This window comes from Notechis scutatus, chromosome 4 (assembly GCF_049901735.1).
Source record: "Notechis scutatus isolate UNSWTSFEM ecotype Mainland chromosome 4, rNotScu1.2, whole genome shotgun sequence".
Classification (NCBI taxonomy): Eukaryota; Metazoa; Chordata; class Lepidosauria; order Squamata; family Elapidae; genus Notechis; species Notechis scutatus.
In genome coordinates, this window is record NC_142012.1 from 49,348,892 (window position 1) to 49,361,384 (window position 12,493).

The 12,493-nt window shown below is 37.7% G+C and overlaps 1 protein-coding gene across 2 annotated transcripts in view; it reads left to right on the plus strand.

Moving 5' to 3' along the window:
• Positions 1-12,493, plus strand: part of LDB2 (LIM domain binding 2) — a 121,383-nt gene that overhangs the window by 62,721 nt on the left and 46,169 nt on the right. For both annotated transcript variants that reach the window (XM_026678831.2, XM_026678832.2), the window contains exon 3: positions 4,135-4,307. In XM_026678831.2, the coding sequence (XP_026534616.1) occupies positions 4,135-4,307 (173 nt within the window). The remainder of the gene's footprint in view (positions 1-4,134; positions 4,308-12,493) is intronic.

Here is a 12,493-nt window from a genome sequence, read left to right on the forward strand (position 1 = left end):
AATTTGGAGGAAGACCCAGGCCCACCCCCTCTTCATCCTAGGACATGCAGGGAGGAACGGAGAAGGGAGCAATGTGAGTTGCGTGGCTTACTGGGGAGGAAAGGGCCCTGATTCCCTTCATTAGCTGCATCTAGGAACACAGTGTTTAAAAAGGGAGGCTGCGCACAGCAAAGTTGTTGGGAGCAAATTGTGAATTATCTGGTATCATCCAGGCTTATCTGGGTTGCTGGTGTCTTCCCAACTGTGTGTTTTGCTGTGCTTTCAAGTCTGGAATTCCTTCTCCTGCCCTGTCAAGTTAATTACTGCAGCATGGTTTGTGTGGATTTTTATTTACAGTTTGTATGTACTTTGTTTTCGGACTGAATTTCCTCCACTTAAAGACTGTTCTTGGGAGAGTTTTTTCTCCAGCTGAAGGTAACCAGGACATTGGGGGCAAAGTTGGAGATAAAAAAGAGACACTTCTTGCTTATTTGACTGTGTTGCCCCAGATCATCACATTTGCTATGTTTTATGGATTTTATTAATAAAGGATCATCATTCATTTCAATAGATAACATAAAGCACAGTATTAAACTTGGGAGCTGAAAAAATAGATCTGAGAGATCATTCAATGAGCCACAAACTATGTAAAATCTGCGCCAATATAATTTATTCAGTCCAGCTCCACTACACTTGGGGAGCTTCCTAATGCTGCGTTCGGGGCGCCGCCCCTCCACCCAGAACACAACGGCGGGATATTTGAAAAGGAGAGCAAAGCCATTCTGGCTTTGGTCTCTTTTCCCAATGCTGCATTTGGGGGGTGGAGCTCCTTGCACCAGAGCATGCAAGTCAATGGGATGATCCTGCAGGTCCTTGCCTCGAACGCGGCGGCGGGATTTTTTCTCACCCCTGAATTGTGCCCTGCAGCTCACCTCCAGTGCCCCCCTGCCACCTCTTAGCGCCCCCCTGCTGGCCCCCTTGCCTCTCAGCGCCCCCCTAAGGCATCCCACCCCCCCAGGGGGCGGTACCGCCCACTTTGGGAACCACTGTTTTTACATTAATAGCACATTTGTAAAGCTCATTCCACTTGAAGATTGAAGAATCATATTCCTTCAATGCAATTAACTCATTGAACTTGATTGTTCAACTGTGACTTCCTCTGTTTATGATGCAAGATACCATATGTGACTTGGACACCCCAACTTATGGATGAACCTCATTATTACTTTTTCATTTGTATATCACAATGAACAGCAGATGGGCCATCAGTAACAGATTACCTGTAGCCTAGTAATCTGACTACTGTGATAAATCAGGATGTCCTGCTAACAAATATGGGCTGAATAAGTTTCTTGCATGTGCTTTGATCTGTGCTATAATATTAATTTAATTTGATTTGTAAGTAAAACATAGCTACAAAGCATGCAGCCCTGCAACATTCAAACATCTGAAAGTATTATTTTAACAATCTTCTCAAGCCCATAGCTGCAACCTGAGTTAGGTCTGTCTGTAATAAGAGGTCTCAACTTGCTCCTTTGAGATGGTGGCTTCTCTTCCTGATGCTGAAGCCTCTTTGACTTTCTTCCAGTTCTAGCAGGTTCTTCTGCTTGACCTCTTCCACAGATCCCAAAGAGTTTTTATCCTGTCACTCTGGCTCTTTACCTCAATACATCTATCACTGCTTGTCCTCAGTTGCCTAGGTAACAGCTTCCTCTCCCACAATCCTGACACATCTGTTTAGGGATTCCATTGCCATCTCCAGCTTCTTACCAGCCATATCCAATCTGGTGTTTTGCAGACAGTATTTGGGGATGCAGGCCCCCATATTGCCAGCAGTGTGTGACAATGCCAGTAGTATCTGGAAGGGCTAGGCAGAGAGAACCGCAGTACTCTTTCTAGTGCAAGAGAAATTGACCTCCTTATCTCTGCTTCCTTCCTGAGATCACCAATTATAAAAACTTACATAATGGTAAACAATGCAAATATATTTGGCAAACCATAGGAGGGAAACCGTTTGGCATTGTATGGCAACTACAGCATGATTATTTTGAATTGTAATTTGTATTGATTAACCCAGGAGATTAAAAAATTAATTTAATAGGGAATATTTTATATTTTCTATATCATGAAGCAAAGCACATGATGTTTCACCTTTTTTTGAACAAATATCCGTATGCTGACCTTCCATTTCTTTTCTCTGGCTAATTTTTTAATGAGAGGAATTAAATGTAGAATATACTGATGGGCAGTTGCAATGGCAAAAACAAGAAATTGCATTGGCTTACAGTGATAAAGAAACATATCCAAATAGTACAGGGATGTGAGTTGAAATAACCTGTCAGCAATATTTTACCTATTTTATTAATCAAAATTCTTAAGCCCATAAAAGTTGACAGTGACAGAGAAACATGTCAGAAGGTCTTCTCCATAATCAAGCTTTCTTCTTAAAGCCATTCTTGCCTTCTTCAGTTCTCAGGCCACCCTGGGTGTGTTTAATTAGAGAACAAGCTTATTCTATAGAGCAGTGTTTCTGAACCTCACCAACTTTAAGATGTGTGGACTTCAACTGCTTGAACTTCCCAGCCGTGCCAGGAAGTAGTTCACAAACTTTAAGGTTTGCTAGGGTTTAGGAACATTGTACAGAGCAGGGCTGTCAAACTCAAGGCCCGCAGGCTGAATCCAGCCTGCAGGGTGCTTAGATCTGGCCCTTGGGGGCGGCCTGGAAACAGCAAAGGACCGGCCAATGGTGCCTCTGCAAGTAGAAAATGGAGTATAGGGGCCTCCCCCAGCCTGTTGCTGGCCAAAATGGAGCTTCCATGGGCTGGATGCAGCCGTCCAAGTCTCCATTTGGCCCTCCAGAGGCTTCCCCGTGGCCTGTTATAGGCTGAAATGGAATTTCCATGGGCGGGACCCTGCCCTCCGAGGCTACGTTCAGCTTTCTGAAAAAGTATTTACAACTCCACAGATTCTGCCTGCTTTGCTAGTGTTCCGGATTCCATTTACTCCTCTCCACCCCATTTCCCATGGCTTTACTATATTTACTTTTCAAAGAGCTCCGGAAGAGGCTGACCCACGTGGCAAATAAGCCAAAGTCTTTTATTCTTTTATTATGTATAACTATTGTCATATTTGTATGTAAAAGTGATGACCCGGAAATATGTTGTCCACTAAAAAGAGCTTTTTGTTTTTATGTGAAAAATTGAATAAAATTTGTTTTTTAAAAAAAGAAGAGTGGTGAACTTGCAATCTTATGCACACTTACTTGTGAATAATTCTAAATCTCATTTATAAGGCAGTAAGATTTATTCATGAGTGGTCTCTAAAACCATGGAAATCACAATAAAATCCGTGAGTTCTGGTAACCTCAGTAAACACAGCACAAGTTTACAATCTTATTTATACATTGATAATTTTATAATATTGTATGTATTAACAGCTGGATCATTGTGTATCTGAAACACCTTTATCTGCCCAGAATAGAGGGAAATCAATCTTCTTGCAAAAGGGGAAAGAAAGCTGAAAAATGAAGGATAGGCCCAATTGCTTTGAAATAAGCAGAGAATGACTGGAATGCTGCTATACCATGAAATATAACAGAGAATAAGTGAAAATGGAATTGATGGCTGGCTGGAATCCTAAGCAAGAAAATTCCACCTTGCAAGTCTTACTTAAAGACATGTAACAAGAGAATCCAGAGAGACAGGTGTGGTTGACACAAAAATTAAGGTGATGGACACAACTATATGCATTTGCAATGCATACAACAAGATGCAGGGCTTTAATCACATAGACCAGGGGTGTCAAACTCGTGTGGTCACGGCAGTGTCATGTGACATATTGTGACTTTCCCCCCCTTCGCTAAACCAGGCATAGCCAGTGCATGATGCATCCGGCCCACAGGCCATGAATTTGACAGTCCAGTCATAATTTTCTTGAAATCCACCCCTGCAGACCCATGGTGCAGAAATAAAAGTTACAATAAAATTACCATTCTGTGGCAACTGATTGTTAAATGAATAAAAATGTCAAGTTGCTAATCTATTACTGTTTTGGGGAACTAGGATTGATTTGTTATAAAGTCAATGTGGTCTAGTCAATTAACAGCTGTCAACATGTTCTCTCTAGCAGATCATGTGTTTTGTATTTTCCCCACAGCCATTGGAAGGACCCTCATCCCTCGTTATTTTAGTACTGTCTTTGAAGGAGGAGTGACAGACCTGTATTACATCCTCAAGCTCTCAAAAGAATCCTATCATAGCTCCTCCATCACAGTGGATTGTGATCAATGCACCATGGTCAGCCAACATGGAAAACCTATGTTCACAAAGGTAATAGGAAAGGATGATGCGAAACATGCAAATAATGGGTGTTTGAGATACTTTCAGTGTATAACAAATGTTTTCTCCTGAGGGTTGATGAATTTCCTGGTTTCTTAAATCTCAGGATACTTTTTTTAAGGACCATATAACTAGACTGTTAGTCATAAGCAAGAAAAAGCACCACTATTAATTTTAATATTTTTTGTTTAAGAGTATGACAAAGAAGCTGTCAGATCTGGACTCAAGCCCAGATGGATACTTCCATTTGTTTAGCAAAGGGACAGTCATACAACTGTTCCATTAAACATGAGCTTTGCATATCATGCAAAGACTCATTTGTATAAGTTCACACTATTCAAACACAAACATATGCATACATCATATATTATATTAAATTGGAGGTGATCTGTCCCTATCCTCTATCAGCAAATGAGAGTTTCAGCCTATATAGGGACAGGCTACCTATCTATATAATCTTCCAGAAGACATTCTGGAAGAGAACTATGTTAGACTATGATAGCCAAAAATATAATGAGTCTGACAGCATCAGAAGAGCTACTTAATTTGGAGAAAGTAAAGCTAGGGAAGAATTCACGCTGAATGTTTGAACATGCACTTGAATGGAATGTGGAAACTCTGTGTGCCTAGGTATTGAGGGAGCTGGACAGATTCCAACAATCCCAGATGCCATGACAATGATCAGACATCATCATCATCATCACTGTATTTGAGTGCCATCAGTCATTATAGTTCCTTAAAAACTGAACAAAATGACATAAAGTATTAAAAACCCAACTATAACTTCAATAATAATAACCCATGGTAAACAAAGGAAAGGTAATAATAATTAAAATTTTACTCTACAGCCCTCATAACACTAGAGCTCAAAGTAACTTTAAAATCAAATCAAAGGTAGCATTAATAATAAAAATTTTAAAAAATTATTAAAATGACTAGTGAAGGATCACTTCCCAACTACATTTAATACCTTCTGGAAATCCATTACCAAGGTACTTAGTCTAGAGGTAGGTTCTAGAGGTAGATTGTTAAAAAAAATAGTTGCTAAGCAATGCTTTATTGTCACAATTCTCCCACCTTATAAAAATGAGACTTGTAGATACTACAAATATCTTGGTGTCAAGCCTTCTGGATAAAAAAGTTAAAGCTACCACTAGAATTCCACTCAGAAGCCTGCTGATAAAAGTTGTGATCCAGTAAGTTGTGATCTCTGGTTACCATCCTTTCTCTATATTTTTGCCTTTAAAGATAAATAGCTTGTCATTATTTCAGTTTTGGGAGATCTCTCATGCAACAAGTTTTATTTTCCCAAGAAGTTTTATTTTTTTGAGAAAGTGATTGCCACTATCAATAATAACAATATCCAGTAGAAGCCACAATGATGCCAGGCACAACATGGCTTCATACACAAATGATGTAAATTGTGTAGTTTGCACAGTGACATAATTATGTACATAATATTATGTGCCTCCCCTATCCCATACACTGGTAATGCTCCTTCCAATTATTTATTAAAGCTATATACAGGTGATACATTCTCAGCTACTTATGACAGCTATGTACTTTTTTGTGGTTTCATAAATTGGGCAAGTTTTGTATAACTAAACGAGTATCTTCATTGATATCTTCTTAGTTTACTAAACAGGGTTATTTAAACACAATCTCTTACAATGCTGCCTCAGTATATTTTGTCTCATTATCTGTATCTGTTGCTGTTTTAAAAAATCCAAAGTGTTTAGAAAATTGGTTGATTTCAAAAATCCTGCCTGGGAAAAAACCTACAGTAATGTAAGATTATATAACATTTAGGAAAGGAAGTTCAACAGTTGTTTCAGCTTGCATTAGAGTGGATTCCGATTTTTTTCCTGTGCACACCAAAAAGGCTCAACATATCTGATCCAGAGGTGGTATTCAGCAGGTTCTGACCAGTTCTGGAGAACAGGTAGCAGAAATTTTGAGTAGTTTGGAGAACTGGCAAATACCACCTCTGACTGGCCCTGCCCCCATCTATTCTGTGCCTCCAGAGTCCCAGATGATTGGCTGGGTCTTCTTTTGTTGCCCTGCACAGGAGAACAGAGCTGGAAAGCAGGTTAGTGGGGTGTTAAAGGATATGGCAGGCTGAACAATAGCAGGCTATTCAATGAAATGAACAAGGATGCTCTATTTACAGTATATGTCTTTTATACTAGATTCTTTGCAGTTGTTAGCATTGTCTCCAATGTTACTATATGAACATTTTAGACCTCCTTAATTAGGTCATAGATAAATTGAGCCTTATTCTTTTACTTTATTTCATATGGGAATATAACCTTTTATGGTTTGTGCCAGTAGATGGAGAGAAATGGATTTGGTTAAAAATAGATTGTCAGTATATCCTTATAGCTTAATATAAATCTCTTTATAGATATCAGCACATCAACATGTTAATAATATGCTCCAGATACAGCTAAAATATATTTCCTTCTCATGCAATCAGAAGCATTTCCCTCAATCTTGGGCACAACACTGAGATTCAATTTATGTTTTCCAATTTTATCTGAACTAAAAAGAAAAAGGAAAACCCACAAATACTTTATTTTGCACATTTATACAAGCTATATCTCAGATAAAGGTTTTTTGTCTCTGTAATAAAAGTGAAGGTTAAAAAAATCATAACTTTGTAAGATACATATTACACCCCATTTAAAAAAGGACTAAAATAAAGAGTTTTCCTTCTGCCTAGTGCAAGTTGTAAAATTCTTGCAATTAGCCAAGAAAAGGAAAGGGTTAACCAAGGACTGGTTGTAGAAATGTTCTTTCTCCACTCCCTCCCACCTCCACTGATCCACTGAAAGCTGGTGGGCCCTTTCTTGTTGATTCTCTAGAGAGCTTCTGTACTGGGGGCATTGATTAGAAACAGTCTGGCAGGATTATACCTTTTCTGTTACTATGCCAACTAATCAGCTGATTTTGGTTGCCAGAGAAACAGAATGTCAGAGCTCATGGTGCAGGAACATGAATTCAGCACAATTGAAAATGTTTTCTTAATTGGATATCTTTTTCATTTCGGATTTTATGGGAAAGGCAGCTGGGAGGGAGGAGAGCTTCAAATAAGATTTTGCCTTAATTGATCAGAAAGTAAGTTTAGGATTATTTTTTCCCTATAAACTGGAAAGGGAAATGTCTTTATATAGTGTGCTATAATCTGAGGGTGGCTATTGCTCAGCTTTTCATAAAGAAGGATGTTCAAGAAGCCACATGCAAGTTCTGATGTTAATGGAGGTATCTACCATTGGTTTTACAAGAAAAAGGTGAATATTTATATCAAACTGCCAGTTTTGAACTAGGACTAGAACTACTACAAACAGATATGAGCTACAAAACCACCAGCAGCTGCTAGAGAACAGTGGAAACATGCAGAAGACCCTTTGTTGTTCTCCAACGGTCCCTTTAATATTTGCAGACCAAATTTCATAGCCTTTAATTTGGGCCTTTCGGATTTACCCATATCATGGGGTATGGGATCAAAAAAAAATAATGGTGGCCATAACCATGCAATCAAAACCCTGCCTTCTTTTTATGTACAGTCGTGCTGCATGTAAGACGCATAGGCTTTTGATCACATTTAGTACATAGTTTTGTTGGAAGAAATATCCTTCTGGGTTCAGTTCCAAGTGGAGAAAAAGACACTGGAAACATGGAAGCTGCTTGGAAAGATTTTTTAAAAAGTTTTTTTTAATTTTTTATAACAACCCCCTCCTCCAATCTTTCAATTATACAGTGTGTCATCTGAGTACATATATCTTGTAATAATATTTATATACTGTTGGAAGTTAAAATCCACCCCTCTCCTAGGAAAATGAAATATTTTAGGATATACTAAAAGGGCAGAATATTTCCCCCTAAAAAGAAAAGTAGAAACTCAGGGAGGCAGAAACTCAGCCCCCCCCACCTTTGCTAATTGACCATTACTCTGACCTAGGCCAGTCTATTTTACATAACAAAGATCTACTCCAGATAGAGCTATAAGAGGAATTGCCCAAAGCCCTTTCATTACATCATCATCCAGCAAGGCTCAACCAAGCCTGGGACTCAGGACAGCCTACAGAGTTGCCCTCCTGCATGGCCCCATGGGAGTCCCTCAACCAGTCAGAATACAAGCTCAAATTCAAATAGCAACAGAGGATATAAAACCAAGGGACTCTCAGCATCTCGGCCCTTCTTTCTTCACCCAAGGCATGTGATCCTGTCTACCATTAAACCATCTTTCCAAGCAGTCACCATGTTTCCAGTTTCTTTCTTCCCCACTTGGAACTGAACCCAGAAGGATATTTCGTCCAACAATGACGGGGGATTTGGGGGCTCCTAAAAAGCCGTCAAAATCCCGCAGCTAGACGGTCCAATTTGTACCTAATCCTTCCCAAAGAGATGGTGAATGAGGGGAGCACATTCTGTAGATCCCAGAGACACCGCAAAGCCCCTGGTTGATCCAGAAAAAGCTCCCTAAACCAGATGCAGAGGAAAGCAGCCATTAAAGCCGCTGAAAGGCTGGGACAGCTCTGGAACGAAAGAAGACTGGAAGGAATGTGTGTCAGATCTGTTGAGGACTTTTTCTTTTCTTTTTTCTCGCTAAAAATAAAAGAGTACCCTAAGGGGAAAAAGAATTTTATGAAGATAAGAAGAAAGAAGAGAGAGATTAACAGCGAGGAGAGCATGTTTTTAACTGTCAAACTGAATTAGGACTAATTTACCATGATTCTAACAAGAGATTAACTTTTAACTGGACTGGACTCTGGCAAGAATTAGATAATTTTTTTTTTAAATTTTAAATATTGGATTATTTCTTCCTTTTTGTTTTTTTTAATCTACTAACTTATAAATTAAAAGTGAAACCTCTTAAAGAAACTTTTTAGAAACAATATGACAAAAAAGTGAAAGTAAAGCAACAGTGCCACTGAGTGCTGAACTATTATTTAAACACGTACTGCTCTTGTAAAACAATCTAAACAACTAGGGATTGAAGAAGAGAAAAGACTACTTTGACCTTGGACTATAGTCTTTGCTTATAAACTTTATAGACTTTGCTTATGTTTTGATTTGGCTTTTTGGATACTATAAGGTGGCTTGGACTTGCTTTGTTACTTCTACCTAATACTTGGATAAAATTATTGCTGGCTATTTTATTTTGTTTTATTTCTTGCTGCTGACACTCCTTTTGGGTCTTTTTACTTTTTTATTCCTATTTTTTTTTTGGTCCAGTCTCTTCTTTGGAACATCTTAGCTTTCTTTTTCTTCTTCTTATTTTGTATATATATCTATATATCTATTATTTGGCCTTTTTGCTATTATTGGATTATTGCCAGTGGATTTTCTTAAGTTTTCACGGGTATTTATATGTATGGTATCCAAAATGTGGAGGAAGAAAAAGGAGAAAATTTGGCAGAGATAATGACAGAAATGTTAGCAGATGCTATGGAGACACCAAAGAAAGAATGATGGATGGAATTGATGAAATATTTTGAGTGTATACTAGATATGCAATGAGAAATAAACTACCTAGAGAAGTACATGTGAGATTTACTAAGAAGGCAATTAAAGCAGAAATACTACAGAGAGCAAGAGATGACCCATTGAAATACAAAGGGAAGGTGATTACAGCCTTAAAGCAAATATCAAGAAGAGTGAGAGATTTGAGAAAAGAGTACCATTTCTTGACAAAGATTTTAATCAAGAAAGGAGTAAACTGATTCCAGAAGGCTTGATGGCTGATTCCAGAAGGCTTGATGGTCTACTGGCAAGAACAATGGCACAGATTGGATTCAACAGAGAAAGCAGAGCAATTCTATGATGAATATTTTAGAGGAAAAGAAGAAGAGAGAACAAGAGATGGGGGAATAATTAAATATTGAGAGGACATGGCTGAAGAAAGGGATAAAGAAAAAAGAGAAGAAAGAATATGAGAAGAAGGACCATCAGGTGGAAAGGTGGAACCAAAGGAAGCAAGACAGCAAAGAATGATGAGAGCAATAAACTCTACATATAAAGTGTAAACAAGGGAAGAAGAGAAGAAATTCATGTCAATAAACATAAATGGACTGAATTCGGCCATCAAAAGGACAAAGACTTTTCATAAGTTAGAAAAATTAAAATTAGACATAATTTGCTTACAAGAAGTATATATTAAAAAGCAGCATGTCCAAGTATTGGACTATTCTAGAATTGGTAATTTATATACTTCATTGGCGCAACAAAATAAAAGCTAAACTAATTTTTAGAGATGAAGAGGGGAGGATATCGATGATGGAGATAATAGACAACAATCAAAAGATACTCTTAATAGCAATATATGCACTGAACGATAAACAAAAGGAGTTTTATAAAAAAAAATACACAAGAAAATAGTAGAATTGGAATATGATAATTTATGTATTCTAGGATATTTCAATGCTATAGCGGATATAGAGTTGGACTACAAAACACAGAAAATAAATAAGAAAAACAGGAAGACACTGCTGAAATCTTTTTTTAAGATGGCAGAGGAACTAGGTATTCGAGGCATTTGGAGAGAAATGAATATCAAGAATAGACAATATACATTTTACTCAAATAGACATTTATCAAAGTCAAGAATAGATCTGATTTGGATGCCAACAGAATTAATCTCAAATGTACAAGAAATAAACATCAAATCATGTACTTGGGCAGACCATAATCCAATATGGGTCAAGTGGAAAGGGCAAAAGAAAAGGATAAGATGGACTTTGAATAATTCAATTTTGAAGGAAAAATAATTCTCAAAAAATATGGAAAAAGAAATGGTCTTCTTCTTTAAAGAAAATAAAAAAGAGGAAATCTCACTACAAAATGTATGGGATACTATGAAGGCTTACCTTAAAGGACTAACAATAACTTATACAAGAAGAAGGAATATTAAAAAAGAGATAAGCACAACAGATATTAGAAGAGGACTACATGAAACTAGAGAAAGAATTACAAAGATATCCACAACAAAAGAATCTTAAAAGCCAAAAGGACATAATTAAGCACAAGTTGAGATTAATGGAAAAAGAAGAGCTGGCACAAAAATTAGGAGACCTAAACAAAACTATTTTTGAAAATGCAAATAAACCAGGAAGATGGCTAGCATATAAACTGAAAATGGAGAGGGATCAGAAAAGGATAATGCAATTAATAGATGAGAATGGAATTGTTTGTTATGGGAATGAAGAAAAGAAAGAAATAGTACAAAAGTATTATGAGAAACTATATGGTCAAGAGATAAATGAAGGAGAAAAAGTTAAACAATACTTGTAAGAAGCAGAACTACCTAAAATACCAGATGAAATTAAGTTAATGTTAGAAGGGAAAATAACAATGATGGAATTGACATAGGTGATAAACAGACAAAACACTGGAAAAGCCCTAGGCCCGGATGGGCTACCAGCAGAACTATACAAAACATTACAGGAATCTCTTGGCATTATAATGTTAGAGGTAATGAATGAAGTATTGACAAAGGCAAAAGTACCTAATTCATGGATGGAGGCATATATTACTCATATACCAAAGGAAGACTCAGCATTTTATACATACAGATCAAAATGGCTTTTTGCCTAAGAGAAAAATAAAAGATAATATGAGGACAATATTGAACACACTGGAATACTATGAAGTGCATCCAGAGAAGCAAATGACATTGTTTTTTTTAGATGCACAGAAAGCATTTGAAATTGGCAATTTATGTTGGCGCAAATGGAAGAGATGGGTTTTGGGGAAAGATTTGTCAAAACAATTGAGGCAATATACTATAAACAATCAGCAAAAGGAAAGATGGTTTATTGATGAACAGAATGGGTTCCTGTGCAGAAAAAGGAAGAGATGCTTAGAGTGCCTGGGTGTTATGCCTTCTGTTGGGCTTTGAATTTGAGCTTGTGTTCTGATTGGTTATCAGACTCCCATGGGGCCATGCAGGGGTAACTTTATAGGTTGTCTTTTGAGTCCCAGGCTTGGCTGACTCTTGCTGGGTGGTGATGTAATGAAAGGGCTTTTGGCAATTCCTATTATGGCTCTGCCTGAAGAAAGTAGATCTTTGTTATGTAGAATAGTCGGCCCCAGGCCTTAATGGCCCATTAACAAAGGTGTGTGGGGGGGTGACTTTCTGCTTCTCTGGGTTTCTACTTTTTTAGGGGAAATATTCT